Genomic DNA, 19266 nt, shown 5'->3' with positions numbered 1-19266 from the left:
TGTATTATCTTTTAATTTCTAAATATGTTTGGTGACTAAAATATCATTTTAATAAATATATCTGCCAAAATACATTGCCTATGTTCACTAAGAAATTGTTACAAATTTTCAAAATGGAGTGTACTCAAATATGCTGAGCACTGTAAAATCTCACTTAAAAATCACTTCTGACCATGCAGTTGTGGAAAATACACCTGTTTTTTCACAAGTTTACAGGGTCATCTGTATCATGGTTTGTTGGGACACAGGTTTACAGTAAGTGCGTGCGTAAATCATTCATACACAACAAGCAAAGTGGTTTAAAAGTGAGAACATGGTTTTCCGGGACAAGAAACAAAACAAAAAACACTGAGTGAGGTTAGTTGCATACTTGACTTCATCATTCATTCATCGTTCATTTTATTTGGAGTCATAAAATAACACAGTGGGTCTCAGATTTACAGGGTCACTGATGTGTCCCTGTATACTAGGGTGACCCTGTAATGCTGGTAAATAACCTGGTGTTGTTTGGACCCTGTAAACCATGTATACAAGAACACACACACACACATTTGTTTTTGTAAATTATAGGGACATTACATAAGTTTCCATTGTTTTAATACTGTTCAAATTGTATTTTCTATTGCCCTAAATGCAACCATCTCAGGACACTGTACAGTTTTACTTTCTGAAAAACCCCCAATTAATGTGTCATTTATATGTTTTTTTAAAAGAAATGTGGACATCAGCAATTTCCTTTTTGCATCAGATATAAAAAAACAATGAAGTTCAAACTTGACAAACTGCTTGTTTTGCTTCTAGAACTTCTCTACAAGATCTGAGCACACTGTAAAAACGTCCTAAAATGCTGTTTTTCTGTCTGTCATGAAATACAGTATATCTCTTATAGTCATTGCAGTGCATTAAAGACATATGCTTCTTAGTATACGTCTTCTCTTGGAATCAAATGACTGACATGTATAGCATGAACAAAGACGCAATGAATCAGTGTTTACAAATAATGAATCTAACATCTCTTTTTTTTTTTTTTTTTTGTTCTGTCTCTGCAGGAATCCTCATATTCATTTGCACTGAAATGCCTTATTAGCCTCTCCACTGTAATTCTACTCTGTCTGATCATTATGTACCACGCAAGAGAGATCCAGGTAAGCAGACGATTCAGCCGTAAATATCAGCAGAGACTAAAACACCAGCCTGATAGATTACAGAGAATCACTTATGCCAAATTTCTCATGACTTATGGCAAGACACTGCAGGTGAACAGAGAAAACAAATATATATACTTGCAGCTGTGCACAAGACGTTTGGCCAGCGGAGAAATTAAAATGGTCGTGCCCATCTGAGTCTGGTTTCTCTCAAGGTTTTTTTTTTCTTCACTCGCCTCGGTGAAGTTTTTTTTCCATCTCCGCTGTCGCCACTAGCTTGCATGGTTTGGGATTGGTAGAGCTACCCATCGATGAATTTGCTCTTCAGTGTTTGAACTTTCAGTAATGATTTTAAACCATACTGACTGAACTGAGCTAAACTGAACTGAACTTAAACACTAAAAACTGAACTACTCTGTTCCAATTACTATGACCATTTTTGTGAAGCTGCTTTGACACAATCTACATTGTAAAAACGCTATACAAACAAAGATGAATTGAATATATATATATATCACCATACTCTAGTCTAACAGTTGATTTATTACAGCTGCAGATATTTGTTTGTGTTACAAGTAAAATGGTATGTGTAAATAAGCAAATGAGCCATTATTTTGTGAAATATGCACTAATTTGCATACATTTCTTTCACAAAAATTGGAACATTTGACCAAGTCAGATTTAAAGTTTGTGTTTAACAAATTTTTTTTCTTACATTTTAGTCAAAGGTTTTAGTTAAAGGCTCCATAATTCAGAACCTTCAGTGGAAAAACACATAAATTATTTTGTAGAATAAAATGTTTTATATAATCAAGCTCATTGTGAATTAACATGTATATCTGTATAAACCTTTAAAATATACACTACTGGTCAAAAGTTTGGGGTCATTTTTTTTTTTTTTTTTTTTTCAAAGAAAATGATTCTGTTCATCAAGGCGGCATTTATTAAATGTAGAAAAAATGTAATTGTTAAATATTTATTAAAACTTTATATAACTGCTTTCTTATTGTAAATAGTTTCAAATGAAATTTTTACTCCAGTCATTATTGCTTTTATTACTGTTACCATTAATAATAATGATAACAACAACAACAATAATAATAACTAATATTATAGTGATTTCTGAAGGATCACGTGACTCTAAAGACTGGAAGCAATGAAGCTGAAAATTCATCATTAAAATCACTGGAATAAATGATTAAATTAAATGATAAACTACGTTTGAACAGTTATTTTAAAGTGCAATGATATTTCATAATTTTACAATTTGTGCTGTATTTTTGATTAAATAAATGTAGCCTTTGTGAGCAGGAGAAGCTTTTTTAAAAACATTTAAAAATCCTACTGACCCCAAACTTTTGACTGGTGGTGTAGATATAAATAAAACTTTATTAAACAGAATAAAACAGATTTAAGGCTCAGTGAGGGAGGAAAAAAACTTGTTTTGAGAATTAAAAAAAACCTTAAGAAATATGTATTGTAATTAATATTTACAGTGACAAATTGATAGCCAGAAGTACAAACGACTTTCCTGCTGTTACCAGTTTGTCCAGTTAGCTCGCTATGAATGTCGGCAAACTTGAAATGCAGAGAGGAGTTGACCATGATGACAGTGTTTGAGTCTGGTGAAAAACGGTTCCAGAAAGCGTGTAAGACAAAAACAGAAGCGAAAAAATAAAATAAATAAGTAAATAACAGGGTGAGAATGTGGTAAAATTTGAAAATGTGGTAAAAATCAGGCGAGGGTTTTTATTTTTCTGGGTTGCTTTTTGAAACAGTCAGTTTGGTTTAGGGAAGTGGGTGGATGGATCAATCGGTTCTTTTAAAAACACTATTGGATGGGTTTAGGGAAGGAGGAGGGTGAGTCAGTCAAGTCAGTCAGTAGCTACCTCTAGTGGATTTACGAAAACCAAAACTGAAAAGAAAAAAAAAAACGTAGCTCCTGGGATGTATTTGGTGCTCTCCAGAAATGTACATAGCTTTATGTTTTCAGAATGAGCCTTGGTTGCCTTTTTGTCACTCCATAACATAGAAAATATTATTTAAAGTCAGGGGGGGGGGGGGGGGGGGGGGGGGGGGGGGGGGGGGGGACGAATCATTTTGTAGAATAAAATGTTGCATACTGTATAATAGAGCACATTTTGAATGAATATAAATCTGTATGAACCTTCAGAATATAGATGAATAAAATTTATTAAACAGAAAAAAAACAGATTTAATGCTCAGTGGAGTGTAGAAAGAAACTTGTTTTGAAAAGGACTTCAGAAATATGTGTTGTAATTGCTATTTACAGATAAAAATCTATATAGCATGATAAAAAACACGTAATATTTTTTTACATTTTAGTCAACGTTTTTTCAGAGGGGGATTTTGAGAATCTCTGGTTGCAGCATAGGCTCATCCTGAAAATGTCCCCCATATACATTTCTGGAGATCGCCCATATATACATTTCTGGGATCTGATAGTTGCAGAAATCAGGTAAGACAAAAACAAAAGCCAAAAAATTAAATAAACCAGTAAATAACAGGGTGAGAATGTGGTCAAATCAAAAAACGTGGTAAAAATCAGGCGAGGGTTTGTCTTTTTTTGGATTGCTTTTTCAAACTTTCAATTGGGTTTAGGGAAGTGAGTGGGCGGGTCAATTGGTGCTTTTAAAAATACTATTGGTTAGGTTTAGGAAAGGGGGAGGGTGAGTCAGTCAGTCAGTCGGTCAGTCATTTAGTCAGTCGACAGCGTCCTCTGGTGGATTTATGTAAGAACTTCAGGTGAGAATGGCACCTGCGAGAGAAATTTGCGACCTCAAAAAGCGGCCTCTGGTTGGTTTGCGAAAACAAAAACTCCACAAAAAAAAAAACAGCTCCTGGGATGTATGTGGTGCTCTCCAGAAATGTATATAGCGGAACAGTTTCAGAATGAGTCAGAGTCATCTTTTTGACACTCCATAATTCAGAAAACATTGTGAAAAAGCCAGGAAAAATGTATCATTTTGTACAATAAAATGTTGTAAATATTTAAGCACATTGTGAATGAATATACGGTTGAAGTCAGAATTATTAGCCCCCCTGAATTGTTAGCCTCGTTTATTTTTCCCCTAGTTTCTGTTTAACGGAGAGAAGATTTTTCCAACACATTTCTAAACATAATAGTTTTAATAACTAATTTCTAATAACTGTTTTATTTTATTTTATTTAAATATTTCTACTTAAATAAATTTATTTTATTTAATATTTGGCTAGATATTTTTCAAGACACTTCTATACAGCTTAAAGTTACATTTAAAGGTTTAACTAGGTTAATTAGGTTAACTAGGCAAGATAGGGTAATTAGACATGTTATTGTGTAACGATGGTTTATTCTGTAGACTATTGAAAAGAAATATAGCTTAAAGGGACTAATTATTTTGACCTTAATATGTTTCTAAAAAAATTTAAAACGGCTTTTATTCTAGCTAAAATAAAACAAATGAGACTTTCTCTTGAAGAAAAAATATTATCAGACATACTGTGAAAATGTCCTTGCTCTGTTAAACATCATTTAGGAAATGTTCTTCACAAATTGAAGAACACTTTAAGAAAGGAAAAAAGCCAAAAATCTGACAATTGACAGGTGCATGAAAAACCTGTTTTTGCCTGCAGTGTCTTGCCTAATAGTATTGGCAGAAGGAAAACTCACTCTAGCTATTATATTTCCTGAGATCTGCATTCAGAGTCTGTACTGTTCTACCTATCCATTAAAAGCTCTTTACAGAGAAGACGCTGATTTTGATTAATGATGGTATTACAAGTGGGGCTTATGGCTAATAGGAGACATAATTTAATACAAGCCTGTCAATCAGTTGGTTTGTAAGCATTATTTCATGACTTGGAGCATCAGCTGGCGGTCACATTACTGAACAGATGAACAATTAAAAACCTTTTCTCCTGATTGCAGGTTGTGTACATTACAAAAACGTAAAAGGTCCACGTCATAATGAAAATACTGAAACCTCAGAGAATATATGAGGCTCAATTTTTCTTTTGACTAGTTGCCTTCTGGCTTACATGTGTTGGCTGTTTATTAGTTCTTATAAGTAACATATAAACTTAGCTATTGCATCAACTGTCTTACTATTACTCATTCATTCATTTTCTTTCGGCTTAGTCTCTTATTTATCAGGGGTCGCCACAGTGGAATGAACCACCAACTATTCCAACATATGTTTCCAACACCCATACACACTCATTCACACACACTCTCACAAACTATGGCCAATTTTGTTTACCCAATTCACTTAAAGCGCTTGTTTTTGGACTGTGGGGGAAACCAGTAGACCTCGAGGAAACCCACACGAACACAGGGAGAACATGTCCACATGTAATTTAAGAATTTATTGAAGCTAAGTCATAGTTAATAGTTAATATGTCTTCCAGAGACTTAATTTCTATTTAATAGATACATAGATAGACCCTCCTGTGAAATTTAAATTATTTCAATTTGAATAAGTGCTGATTAATGGAGAAAAGTTTTTTGCAACACATTTTTAAACAAAAGGTTTAACTAATTTCTAATAACTAATTGCTTTTGTCCTTGACAGGATAACGGTACATAATATCCTACTAATTATTTTGCAAGATATTTGTATTCATACATTAGTAATAAGGCAAATTAGCCTGCTTTAACTAGGCAAATAAGGTTAATTAGGCAAGTCATTTGACAACAGTGCTTTGTTCTGTAGCCAATCTGAAAAAAATAAATCTTAAGGGGGCTAAAAATTAATATTGACCTTAAAAATATTTGTAAAGGATTAAAAAATGCTTTTATTCCAGCCAAACTGAAAGAAAAATTTATTTTTGGAAATACTGGAAAAATTTCCTTGCTCTGTTAAAGCTGCTGTATGGAAGTTTTTGACTCTTGTGCATGAAAATACCATAATATGTTTGCAGATATTTAAGAAACATGCAAAGTAAACAGTCTTGTTTATTCTGAAAAACAACGCTGAAGTCAGATATTCTGCTTTGAAAATATCCATCAAAGACCAGACCGGCTGTCTTTGTTTTGGTTCTTTTAACCCGCCCACTGCCAGTTTAGCCAATTATATTGCAGCACCTCGGGTTGCCTTGGTGGAAAACCGCATATTTCATTTTTTCAAGTCAAGAAGGCTTTTAAAGCATGCGTCTGTGACTGAAATGTGACCTTCGGTGGACAGTAGCAGACTCTGAAATGAGACTCAGATTTAGAGTTCCACATGAGGGGCTTATTAATTAGCAAAAAAAAAAAAAAAGTAATTAGTACAAATGTAAACATTAGGTGAGCAGGTTACACTGTACCCCGTGTGTGTCCTAACAACATTCTACATGACGAGTTTTGCAGTGATAAGCAATTAAGGCTGTTTGCACCAAACGAAAGATGACAGAAATTTAAAATAAGCCATTCAATAGCACAGTATACGCACTCACTCACAAAATGGTAATGTTTATAATCCAATTAATATATATTAAACCTCTAACATTATTAAATGTACATGCTGAATCACTGATATGTGTTGGTTTTCTGTTGTTTAGCTGCAAGAAATGAAAGCCATTTCTAATATATCAATTCAAGGAGTTGGTTAGAACAAAAACTCCTTTTAATATAAAAATATTCCTTCTATAGCGTGCTGTTGCTTTTATATAGAACACAATTTAAATCAGCCTTTAGGCTCGATAGTCAGACTCACTCCTGGTGGTCCTCAGTTTGGCTGGCTTGCGTTTGTTTTAATCCAGGAATGCAAAACCTAATACTGCACCTTTAAATATCATTTGGGAAAATTTTTAAAAAGAATAACAATTTCACGGGAGGGCTAATGAATTTCCCTTTAACTGTATGCATCAGATAAAAATATCTGAAATTCTTTTACAGTAAATTAACTGAAAATTATATGTTAAATGAGTATTTAAATCAGTTTAATACCTGTTTATTTCATCTTGGATTTTGCTGTCTAGAAAGTGAAACTTTCATTATTAGCGCTTATCATAGTATTTAACTCTTTATGATAAATTGCTTTGCTGTATTCTGCACATAACTTTAAATAAAAGTGTCTGGTTAACAAAGAAATCTAAATGTTAAATATTAAAAGTAATTATATACCATATATTTACATGGCAAAACATATACTGTTGAAGTCAAAATGAGTAGCCCTAAAGGATTAGCCCTATAAGTATATCTATTATAGATATATATAATTTTATTATTATTATTTTTTTTATTTTGCAAATGCTGTTTAATAGAGCAAGGACATTTTCACAGTGTTTCCTATAATATTGTTTCTACTAGAGAAAGTATTATTTGTTTTATTTCGGCTAAAATGAAATAAAACATTTTTTAAAACCATTTTAAGGTCTAATAAGGTCAATATTATTAGCCCCCATAAGCAATATTTTTTTATGATTGTCTACAGAACAAACTATTGTTATACAAAGGCGTGCCTAATAAACCCAACTTGACCTAGTTAAGCCTTTAAATGTCACTTTAAGCTGAATACTAGTGTAAAATATTATTGTTATTAGAAATTATTTATTAAAATTTTTATGTTCAGAAATGTGTTGAAAAAACTTTTTTCTGTTAAACAGAAATTGAGAAAAAAATACACAGGGGGCTAATTATTCAGGAGGGCTAACAGTTCTGACCTCAACTATATATAGGTGGGTTTTTTTTGTTAACAGATCCTCATATTCCTTACTGATTGTCCTGTCTGTTGTGTGATGTCCAGCTCTTTATGGTGGACAATGGCGCAGACGACTGGCGGATTGCCATGACGTACGAGCGGATCCTCTTCATAGTCCTGGAGCTGCTGGTGTGCGCCATCCACCCCATCCCAGGCCAGTATGTGTTCACATGGACGGCCCGCCTGGCCTTCACCTACACGCCGTCGGTGGCAGACGCAGACGTGGACATCATCCTGTCTATCCCCATGTTCCTGCGCCTCTACCTGATCGGCCGTGTAATGCTCCTGCACAGTAAACTCTTTACAGACGCCTCGTCGCGCAGCATCGGAGCCCTCAATAAGATCAACTTCAACACGCGCTTCGTCATGAAGACCCTCATGACCATCTGCCCAGGCACCGTCCTGCTGGTCTTCAGCATCTCGTCATGGATCATCGCCGCCTGGACTGTGCATGTCTGCGAGAGGTGAGGAAAACAGGGATTTCAGCATAAAAACTAATTGTACAATGAGGATTGAGGCAAGATGCTGTATTTAAGTGCACCTGTTGCTTTGGAGTTTTTATTAGTTGATTGAAAGAAATAGTCAAAAAACACACTTGATTCTTTTGCCACACTTTATTAATTAGTGTCTGCAGATTTTTTTATTATGGATATTTTTAAAGGAGGTTTTCATAAAGTTGCTTTTCTTTAATCACTTCAGCAGCACTTAAATAAACCAAGCATTAAAATTTTATTTATATCTACATTCTAAAGGTTTTCATAGAGGAATCTGTTCATACATACACTGTAAAAAAATTACAAGGTGCCGTATTTTGTGATTGACAAGAGTTTTTATTTTATTTTTAAGTTTATTTGCTGTTGTGACTTGCATTATGGGACCTTAGTCTCTGCTTTGTTGACTTTTGGTGTTAAAAATTCAACTCCAACCTGCAAAGCTCAGCTCAAATGTAGTAGTGTCCCAATTAGTTAAGATATGGATTCAATTTAGGAAACACACAGGTTTACATAGGTCTTTCATTCTTTCTCCAATATTTAAAAACCACTGTTTTGCACCATCTAATACTTATGCAGCTTTCAGAATGTGGTTTGATAAGGGCATAAAAACAATTTGTGGCCTCTACGAGAGTGGTGTTTTCTCATCCTTTAATAACCTTTCTAAAACATTTGACCTACCTATTTCACACTTATTTATTTATTTATTTATTTATTTATTTATTTATTTATTTATTTATTTATTTATTTATTTATTTATTATTTATTATTTATATATTTATTTATTTATTTATTTATTTATTTATTTATTTATTTATTTATTTATTTAAAAACATTTTTTAAGACAGGCACTTTGTGCAAAAACTATTCCCTCATTTTCCAAATAGACCTCCTGAATCTCCACTAGATGACTTGTTAAAGGGCCATGAAACCCCCCCTGTTTCAGCAGGGTGTTTTCACTCCTCTAGTTTGGAAAAAGTCAGGAAAGTGGGTGTTTCTAGCTCGGTTTAGGTGGGAGTGTCGGGGGAGGGAAAGAGGGAAGGATTTGAATAAAAATGGTAGTTTCCATTTGGGCATTTCACCGAGGCAAAACAAACACACACACAGGGGAGAAAGACAGTGACTGTGTTTACTGACAGTGGAATGTTTGACATTGCACATCGTATAAGAGAAAAAAACCTCTGTATTTATCGGTTGGTAGTTAGGTAGGTAGTAGGTAGGTCAGAAAGCCGTGTGTGTGTAGACTATCCTGTCACAAAATACGTTGAAAATTTAACACAGCGGTCGGTAATAGTTTGATTGTGGTGTTTATATGTTAACACTCGGAGAGCAGCATTTATAGCGGATCTTTCAGTCTATAATATTGTAGTGACTTTAACGTACTGTAAACGAAGTAACTTAGAAATCAGTTTAACTAAGGTCTGTCTTTAAACACTGAAAGAGTACTGCTGACGATATGAACTAACTTTGCGTCTGAATAAACAATAAAAAACCACTGATCGGTCACTTACCACATCTGTAGAGACAAGACAATCAACACCAACTGGAGCCACATCTTTATTAAAAGGAGACAAGCAGCAAATCCAGATTTCACCATTTCCAGATGCGAAAAGCTCTCGAGTAAAAAATGTTCCGTACAAATGTATTTCTGCCGCGTGTCGCGTGCACTGTAATCCACACGTGAGTCCAGCTGCGCTTTCATAGTGGGAAAATGAAAACAAAACCTTAGTTCCCCTTCGGTTGGGGAACTTCAGTGCCATGAATGGGAGGATTCGGATCAGAAGCCGCTTATCTGGAGAGTATTGAACGGGCCAATGAATGAAATTAATTGGCAGCGTAAGCTTGCGCAGGTGTGCGACATCTGCAATCATCTCAGCATATAAGCACACCTGAAGCCAGCAGACGCCATCCTTTTCGCTTCAGATCCTTTCTGAGTGAGTCGATGAGGGTTCCTCTTGCTGATCAGCACTTCAGAGCGAATGAGTGTGTCTCCCGGTCCAGAGTGGGTCTTCGCGGTGGCAGACGGTCGAGCTGGGTTACTCCCTTGCCTGCGGTTCTTTGGGTCCGGTCCTCCAGAGCGGTGCGTATAGTTGCAACTTTCCTAAAAGAGCAACACAGTCGTGCAGCACGTCCTTTTCAGGATGGCGCTCCGACTGTGCGTTTCTGGATGCGGGGGTTTCCTGTCTCCGGATGATGGACACGATCACTGCATTGCATGTTTGGGGGTCCAGCATGTTAATGCGGTGCTCGCGGGCGGTTCATGTCGTCATTGCGATGCCATGACCGTTGCACAGCTAAGATCGCGGCTAACTTTCGCAAGAGAGCGAGCCACCCCAGTTGCCTCCTGTTCTAAAAAAGCAGCGGGCGCTCGGGCAGATCTGAGGGTTTCAGCGGGAGCTAATCCGCCGCCCACGGGCTCGCGGACCTCTCGCTCCTCACGGCGCTCCATCCAAGCTTCGGGTGGTGAGAGTGATCCGTCTAACCAGATGGTAGCTCTCACACTCGCTGACACCGGAGATCAGATGTCCTCCGCGGCATCGGAGGGTGGGCTTTCACTGTCTGACGAAGATCCGGACCCGCTCGCCCCCTCCGGGCAGGTGAGCGCTGTCAAATCGGATCCTGAAGCGGACATGTTAGCCGTGCTTTCCCGGGCTGCTTCGGCCGTGGGGTTGGAGATGGTTTATCCCCCAGCTCCGCGGCCGGACCGACTAGATGGGTGCTACGTAGAGGACCAGAAGGCGAAGCCTTCGAAGCCTCTCGTCCCCTTCTTCCCGGAAGTGCACAGTAAGCTCACGCAGTCCTGGAGGGCACCTTTCTCTGCCCGTGCTGCGAGTGCCTCCGCCCTCACCGCCCTTGACGGCGGAGCTGCCAGGGGGTATGAGGCGATCCCGTCAGTGGAGCGCGCTATCGCGGTCAATCTTTGTCCGCGCGGCGCCTCTACGTGGCGGGGTTTGCCCCGCCTCCCGTCCAAAGCCTGTAGGTTGTCTGCCTCCCTCGGAGCCAGAGCTTATAAGGCTGCGGGCCAGGCTGCTTCTGCTTTGCACGCGATGGCCACCTACCAGCGCTACCAAGCGCAGGCGCTGGCCGAGCTGCACGAGGGCGGGTCCAACCCAAGCTTATTACATGAGCTGCGCACCGCGACCGACTATGCTCTTCGGACTACTAAGTCCGCCGCGTGTGCGCTGGGGAGGACGATGTCCACACTTGTGGTTCAGGAACGCCACCTCTGGCTAAACCTGGCCGATATGCGCGACGTTGACAAAGTTCGCTTTCTTGATTCGCCCATATCCCAGGCTGGCCTGTTCGGCGACACCGTCGGTGAATTCACCCAGGAATTCAAGGCGGTGAAAGAGCAGTCGGATGCGATGGGCAATGTCATCTATCGGCGTGGCCGTAAGCCCGCTCCGCCCGCCGAGCCATCCACCTCCGCTGTTCCTCGCCGAGGGCGCCCGCCAACGAGTGCTGCCCCGCCCCCGCCTGCGCCTCCGGCCAAGCGGGCGCGGCGTTCACCTCGAAAGCAGGCAGCCCCTCCTGCCCAGGGCGCCGTTAAGTCCGGTAAACGGACCGCGAAGCGTCCCTGAGACAGGCCATCCGGAGAAGAGGAAACTTGCTCTTTCCCCGCTGGTGGGCGGGGCCCCGATTACAACGGTACTTTTCAGTGCCACCAAAACATCAGTAAAAGAGCACTTTTCCCCTTCCCCGGATGTGACTGCACGAGTTCTGCCAGTCCGGGACGCGCTGCCTTCCGGCTCGCAGACTCTACGTGCTTCGCCAGTGGCTCACGAGCGCTGGGGGGACGGTCTCCCTTCCCTCAGCCCTCCAGCCCCCTCTCCGGAGTCAGGGTGCGGAGCCAGAGCGAATCGCTCTCCTCCAGCTTTTCCGCGGGACCCTCGTGCTTCCCGGATCAGCACACCCACTCCGCGCTGCCCCACCGCTGGTACGTCAGCGATTGTAGCGATGACTCCATTAGCGAGGGCTCTGCCTGCCTGGTTAGCGCGGGCCAGCCCCTCGCGGTGGCTCATACGCACAATCAGACTCGGTTACGCGATTCAGTTCGCGAAACGGCCCCCCAAGTTTACGGGCGTGTATTTCTCCAGGGTCAACCCCCTGTCCGCCCCTGTCTTGCGAGAGGAGATTGCTGCCCTCCTGGCGAAGGGTGCAATCGAGCCGGTTCCTCCAGCCGAGATGGAGAGTGGGTTTTACAGCCCATACTTCATCGTACCCAAAAAGAGCGGTGGGTCACGGCCAATCCTAGATCTGCGCGTTTTGAACCGCTGTCTGCACAAGCTGCTGTTCAGAATGCTCACGCAGAGGCGCATTCTCCAATGCGTTCGTCCTCGGGATTGGTTTGCAGCCATAGACCTGAAGGACGCGTATTTCCATGTCTCCATTCTTCCACGCCACCGCCAATTTCTGCGGTTTGCGTTCGAGGGTCGAGCGTGGCAGTACAAGGTCCTCCCCTTCGGGCTCTCTCTGTCTCCGCGGGTCTTCACCAAACTCGCGGAGGGTGCCCTAGCGCCCCTTCGGCTCGCGGGCATTCGCATACTCAATTATCTCGACGACTGGCTGATTTTAGCCCACTCGCGGGAGCAATTGATTATGCACAGGGACGAGGTGCTTCGGCATCTCCGCCTACTGGGGCTTCAGGTCAACCGAGAAAAGAGCAAACTCGCCCCCGTGCAGAGGATTTCTTTTCTCGGGATGGAGCTGGACTCGATCACCATGGTAGCGCACCTCTCCGAGGAACGCGCTCGCCTGTTGCTGAACTGTCTGAGGGAGCTCGACAGCAAACTAGTGGTCCCACTGAAGTTCTTTCAGAGGCTCCTGGGGCATATGGCATCCGCAGCCGCCGTCACGCCGCTCGGGTTGCTCCATATGAGACCACTTCAGCACTGGCTTCACGATCGGGTCCCCAGACGCGCATGGCACGCGGGCACACACCGGGTCTCGGTTACTGCGCTGTGTCGCCGCGCCCTCAGCCCTTGGAACGACCCCTCGTTCCTACAGGCCGGTGTGCCTCTAGGACAGGCGTCCAGCCATGTTGTTGTTTCAACAGACGCTTCCAACACGGGTTGGGGGGCCGTGTGTCGCGGGCATGCGGCTGCGGGCCTCTGGAAGGGTGCCCAGCTGCATTGGCATATCAATCGCCTAGAGCTGTTGGCAGTGTTCCTCGCTCTCCACCGCTTTTTACCGGTGCTGGAGCAGCAACACGTGCTGGTCAGGACGGACAGTACGGCGGCGGCGGCGTATATCAACCGCATGGGGGGTATGCGCTCTCGCCGCATGTCTCAGCTCGCCCGCCGTCTGCTCCTCTGGAGTCACCCGCGGCTGAAATCGCTGCGCGCCATTCACGTCCCAGGCACGCTCAATCGTGCAGCCGATGCGCTCTCACGACAGCTGTTACGCCCTGGAGAATGGAGACTCCACCCCGAGTCTGTTCAGCTGATATGGGCGCGATTCGGGGAGGCCCAGATCGATCTGTTTGCTTCCCCCGAGAACGCTCACTGCCAGTTGTTTTTTTCCCTGACCGAGGGCTCTCTCGGCACGGATGCACTGGCCCACAGCTGGCCTCGGGGCATGCGCAAGTATGCGTTTCCCCCAGTGAGCCTGCTCGCGCAGTTTCTGTGCAAGGTCAGGGAGGACGAGGAACAGGTTCTGCTAGTTGCGCCCCTTTGGCCCAACCGGACCTGGATATCAGAGCTCTCACTCCTCGCGACGGCCCTCCCCTGGCGGATCCCTTTGAGAGAGGACCTACTCTCTCAGGGACAGGGCACCATCTGGCACCCTCGCCCCGATCTTTGGAACCTCCACGTGTGGTCCCTAGACGCGAGGAAGACTTAGGTAACCTACCGACTGCGGTGGTTAATACCATCACTCAGGCTAGAGCCCCCTCCACGAGGCGCGCCTACGCCCTGAAGTGGAGTCTATTCACTGAATGGTGCGTCTCTCGCAGAGAAGACCCCCGAAATTGCCAGATTAGTGTTGTGCTCTCTTTCCTTCAAGAGAAGTTGGACAGCAGGCTGTCGCCCTCCACTCTCAAGGTTTACGTGGCCGCCATCTCCGCTTATCATAGCGCGGTAGCTGGCGGCACCGTGGGAAAGCATAACCTGGTCATCCAGTTCCTTAGGGGTGCTAGGCGAATTAATCCATCTCGCCCCCCTCTCATGCCCTCTTGGGATCTCGCCCTCGTTCTCACGAGTCTGCGATCCGATCCCTTTGAGCCACTCGAATCAGTATCTCTAAGATTTCTGTCCCTGAAGACAGCTCTGCTGGTTGCGTTGGCCTCCATCAAGAGGGTCGGGGACCTGGAGGCATTTTCGGTCAGTGACTCGTGCCTGGAATTCGGGCCGGATTACTCTCACGTTATCCTGAGACCCCGCCCCGGTTATGTGCCCAAGGTTCCTACCACCCCCTTTAGAGATCAGATAGTGAACCTGCAAGCGCTGCCCCCGGAGGAGGCAGACCCAGCCCTTTCTTTACTTTGTCCAGTTCGCGCTCTGCGCATTTATGTGGACCGTACTCAGAATTTTAGATCATCTGAGCAGCTCTTTGTCTGTTATGGCGGTCGGCAGCAGGGAAGTGCCGTATCGAAACAAAGATTATCCCACTGGATTGTGGATGCCATTTCACTCGCTTATTCGAGTCGAGGTCAGCCGTGTCCCCCGGGAGTACGTGCACACTCCACTCGGAGCGTTGCATCCTCTTGGGCGCGTGCACGCGGCGCCTCTCTAACAGACATCTGTAGAGCTGCGGGCTGGGCGACACCCAACACATTTGCAAGGTTTTACAATCTGCGAGTGGAGCCGGTTTCCTCAAGGGTATTAGGTAACCCTTTGGTGATTGAGGAGACAACTCGGTAGGGTGTTGAAACACGCTTGCTGCGCCATTCTCCCTAACACGGAGGTACGTGCGCCTTTTTTATCTGTCAGTAAAGTTCCCCGTCAGGTGAGCCCTGCAGATTCCTCCGTGGCCCCCAGCACTGACTCAGCGGAGGAGTCACTTGCTGGTCCACTACGTTGTAGGTCTGCCCGCTGGTCAGCCCGCGTTTTGGGTATAGGTGCCTGCTATGCGTGATCCCCACTAGGCGATCCCATATGCTTATTCCGCCACGGTTAAGTCCCCCCCCTGGGCGGACCCGTGTCTTCCCTCTCCGCTAACCACTCTTTGCTATGCGTACTCCCCCTTTTAGGGCTAGTCCATAGGTAATTCTGCCATCTATCCCCCCCTTGGGTAACGGATGGCCTCCGCAGCGTCCTCCCTATCGGGATTGCACGCTTCCCAACGTACTGTCGTATTTCCTAGAATTATCTAGATGCTCACGACTTCCCAAAAAATATATCTAAATCCGTAAAACTTCTGTTGAAGTAGGATAAATTAGGGCCAGGGACACGTTGGAGGACCGCGCCCCCCATGATGTGGGTGCGTCACGCTTGCTTGACTATCTCCTCATCGGGGGTGTTGGTAAGGTGCAGTCATTATGGCGCTTTCCATATTCTCCCATTCATGGCACTGAAGTTCCCCAACCGAAGGGGAACGTTCGAGGTTACAGAAGTAACCCTTCGTTCCCCGAGGAGGGGAACGGAAGTGCCATATTCCGTCGCCATAATGACTGTCCCTTAGCTGTTTGAAAGTCTCTTCAGCTTAAAAGGATGGCGTCTGCTGGCTTCAGGTGTGCTTATATGCTGAGATGATTGCAGATGTCGCACACCTGCGCAAGCTTACGCTGCCAATTAATTTCATTCATTGGCCCGTTCAATACTCTCCAGATAAGCGGCTTCTGATCCGAATCCTCCCATTCATGGCACTTCCGTTCCCCTCCTCGGGGAACGAAGGGTTACTTCTGTAACCTCGAACGTTTTAGCACATTTAATAACACAACACTGACGACCCGTATCTTCAAACAATTCTTCTTCTCCCACTTTTTTTGGCAACACAACATGTCGTCTCTCTGCTGTCTGAACACTGTTTCAGGTAAAACAGTCTTCAAAGCTATCATGCATATTAATGAAGCTGAACCTCATGTACAATAGAGTGAGCTGATTGGTTTGAACCAAGTCTTTCTCATGAATGAATGAAGCACACTCAGAGACGTCACAAGTACTCTCAGGAACAGACTTCCAGTCTACACACTGAAATACATGCATCTAATCGCCGTGACGCAGCTTCAAAAATTTGTTTCAAAATAAAAGACCGGATTTGCTCAAAATAATGCAAAAACAACTAATTTTCCCTTTTTGTGTAATATATGTGTGCTAAAAGTGTTTGTAGCAGCATGGGACACATATATGACTGTCAACAGCTTAAAAAAATGTATTTTAGTGTTTCGTGACCCTTTAAAGCTTGAACCACGCTCAAAACATTTCTACAATTTATAACTTGAATCACAATATTAATCCAAGGTCTGCAAATCAAGCCAGAGGTGCTTGGGAAGAGAACTTAGGTTTTGAGTTCTCTGATGAACACTGGGAGCATATTCTTGAGCTCACACATACCTCTTCTATATCTGCAAGACATAGGCTTATACGATGTAAGATTCTACATAGGATTTACTAGACTAATGCTAGACTTGCTAAAATATACACCTCTGTCAGCGATGCATGTAATAGGTGCAAACAGTCACCAGCGGATCTCGTCCACATGTTGAGGGAATGCCCTAAACTATTTGATTAAAAGGACTAAAATATTTAAAACTCTGAAAGATGCATTCGACATAGATCTGGAAATCCACTTCTGGCCATTTTTGAATCGGCGGTAGATGCTAAGCTTTCAGTAATGGTCCAAAAGGCTTTAGCTTTTACTACTTTAATAGTGAGACGTTTCATCTTTTTATAGTGGAAACACATCTCTCCACCCTCTTTTAATGCATGGATAAAAGAAGTGTTTACTTGCATTAAATTTGAAAAAAAATAGACTCACTTACTGGTTCTTTAAAGACCTTTGACAAGGTGTGGCGCCCCTTTTTAGGGTTCCTGCTGACAAACTCTCTTGATTCTTTAGCTGAGCAATAATACATGAATACATATTTATTATTTATTTTCATTTTTCATTTATGTTTATGTTTCATTTTTTTATTTACCTTTTTATTATTATTATTTTATTACCTTTTCTTTCTCAATGGGAAGTTAGAGGTTGTTGAGGGAGGGAAGTAATCATGTGGGGTAGTGTTAACATTAACATGGAAGGAATGTGGAAGGAAAATTACTGATATGGTTAAAATTCCATGTAAAAACCTAATAAAAAAAATTGAAATATAAAAATTCACCTCTACAGTTTAACAAAGTGACTTTTGTTGATATTTTAGTATTTTGAAATAATATAATGTAATGTATAAGAAATAATATAGAGAGAAATAAGTCAGTTTATTACAAGGTTTTTATAATGTAATATACTACAACAGCCCAGACAAAATGTCACTTTATTAAAAATGTTAATTAAAATTAGTTGTTCGAACATTTAAAGGTTAAAAGTTGTTGGAAGTAAGATAAATGTCCCATAATGCAATTTGAAAGCATAATAAACAGGAAAAAATTACAGGATTAAAACATGAATCACAAAATACAGAAAACAGCTAATATACAAAAAAAAAAATAATAATAATAAAAAAAAATATATATATATATATATATATATATATATATATATATATATATATATATTTATTTTATTTTTTTGTATATTATCTGTTTTCTGTATTTTGTGATTATATATGTGAATATTATATATATATATATATATATATATATATATATATATATATATATATATATATATATATATATATATATATATATTGTGAATATATATATATATTATTTATTTATTTATTTTTTTTACAGTGTAAGTTCAGCTGATTATATACAACATTTTATTCTGCTAAAAGTTTCCTGGCTATTTTCGTCATAATTTTCTGAAACCTGAAGTAATCCCAAAACCTCCCCTTTAAAAACTTTAAATAACTTTAAATCGACTAATAAATCTTTTTTCAATATTTAAACCTGACTCTTTCAAGTGAACAGATTTTTATGGCAGCAATAAATGAAATTTAGTGCATATTTAATAAAATAATACCCCATTTGTATATTCAAACGCAATGTTTTAAAAAACTTGTAATACAACAAACTGCATGCAGTTGCAATTAGGGAAGTATGATCAACTGTAAACCCTATTCACCTGCAATGTCTTGCGTTAAATTAAAATTACACACGCACACACACACACACACACACACACACACACACACACACACACACACACACACACACACACACACACACACACACACACACACACACACACACAATAAAAACTCATTCCTTATGTTGTTCAAAAAAACTAAATAACTTTCTTCTGTATGACATTCTTTTTGTCAAAAGAGTTCTTTATGTGATTCCCCATGTCAAACAATAATTAATGTAACGGAGATATTTCCAGGCATTAATATGTTTATAAATGAAATAAAATTGTTTACTCAAGTTTTAGAGTTATTCAAACAGTTGATACTAAATCAAATTATAGGAATGAAAACACATTTGATGTGTGTTTATTTTAATAGTTTTGTTATGATTAATACTGAAAATGATTTATAAAATATAACTAATTAATTAAGATATGCAAGTCAGCCTTTTTTAAAGTCATACAATAATTTTTGTATTATATTTAATAAAATAAAGAAATGTAAAAACATGAATTTATTTTTTTGCTTTGTGACTGCATTTATGAATTATATAACAGTTATAATGAAATAATGACATATAACCATAATATAAAGAATAGATTAATTAAAACACACAATCCCATGTCATTTGATCAATTTTTTACATAGAATATTACATAGCACCTTCACTCTATGAAATATTGTACAATATTATTATATTCAATATTGTAAAATTATAATATTTCTTTTTTTTAAATATTTTAGATAATAAAAAAGTAATGTTTTTACATAGA

The 19266-nt window shown here is 41.0% G+C and overlaps 1 protein-coding gene across 4 annotated transcripts in view; it reads left to right on the top strand.

The window, feature by feature from the left end:
* The window catches only part of kcnn1b (potassium intermediate/small conductance calcium-activated channel, subfamily N, member 1b), a 100100-nt gene that overhangs the window by 45214 nt on the left and 35620 nt on the right, over positions 1-19266 (top strand). For all 4 annotated transcript variants that reach the window (XM_005166885.6, XM_068223006.2, XM_073909749.1 and 1 more), the window contains 2 exons: positions 1050-1145; positions 7874-8292. In XM_005166885.6, coding sequence (XP_005166942.1) covers positions 1050-1145; positions 7874-8292 — 515 coding nt within the window. The remainder of the gene's footprint in view (positions 1-1049; positions 1146-7873; positions 8293-19266) is intronic.

This window comes from Danio rerio, chromosome 8 (assembly GCF_049306965.1).
Source record: "Danio rerio strain Tuebingen ecotype United States chromosome 8, GRCz12tu, whole genome shotgun sequence".
NCBI lineage: Eukaryota > Metazoa > Chordata > Actinopteri > Cypriniformes > Danionidae > Danio > Danio rerio.
This window is presented reverse-complemented; position numbering and strand designations above follow the sequence as displayed.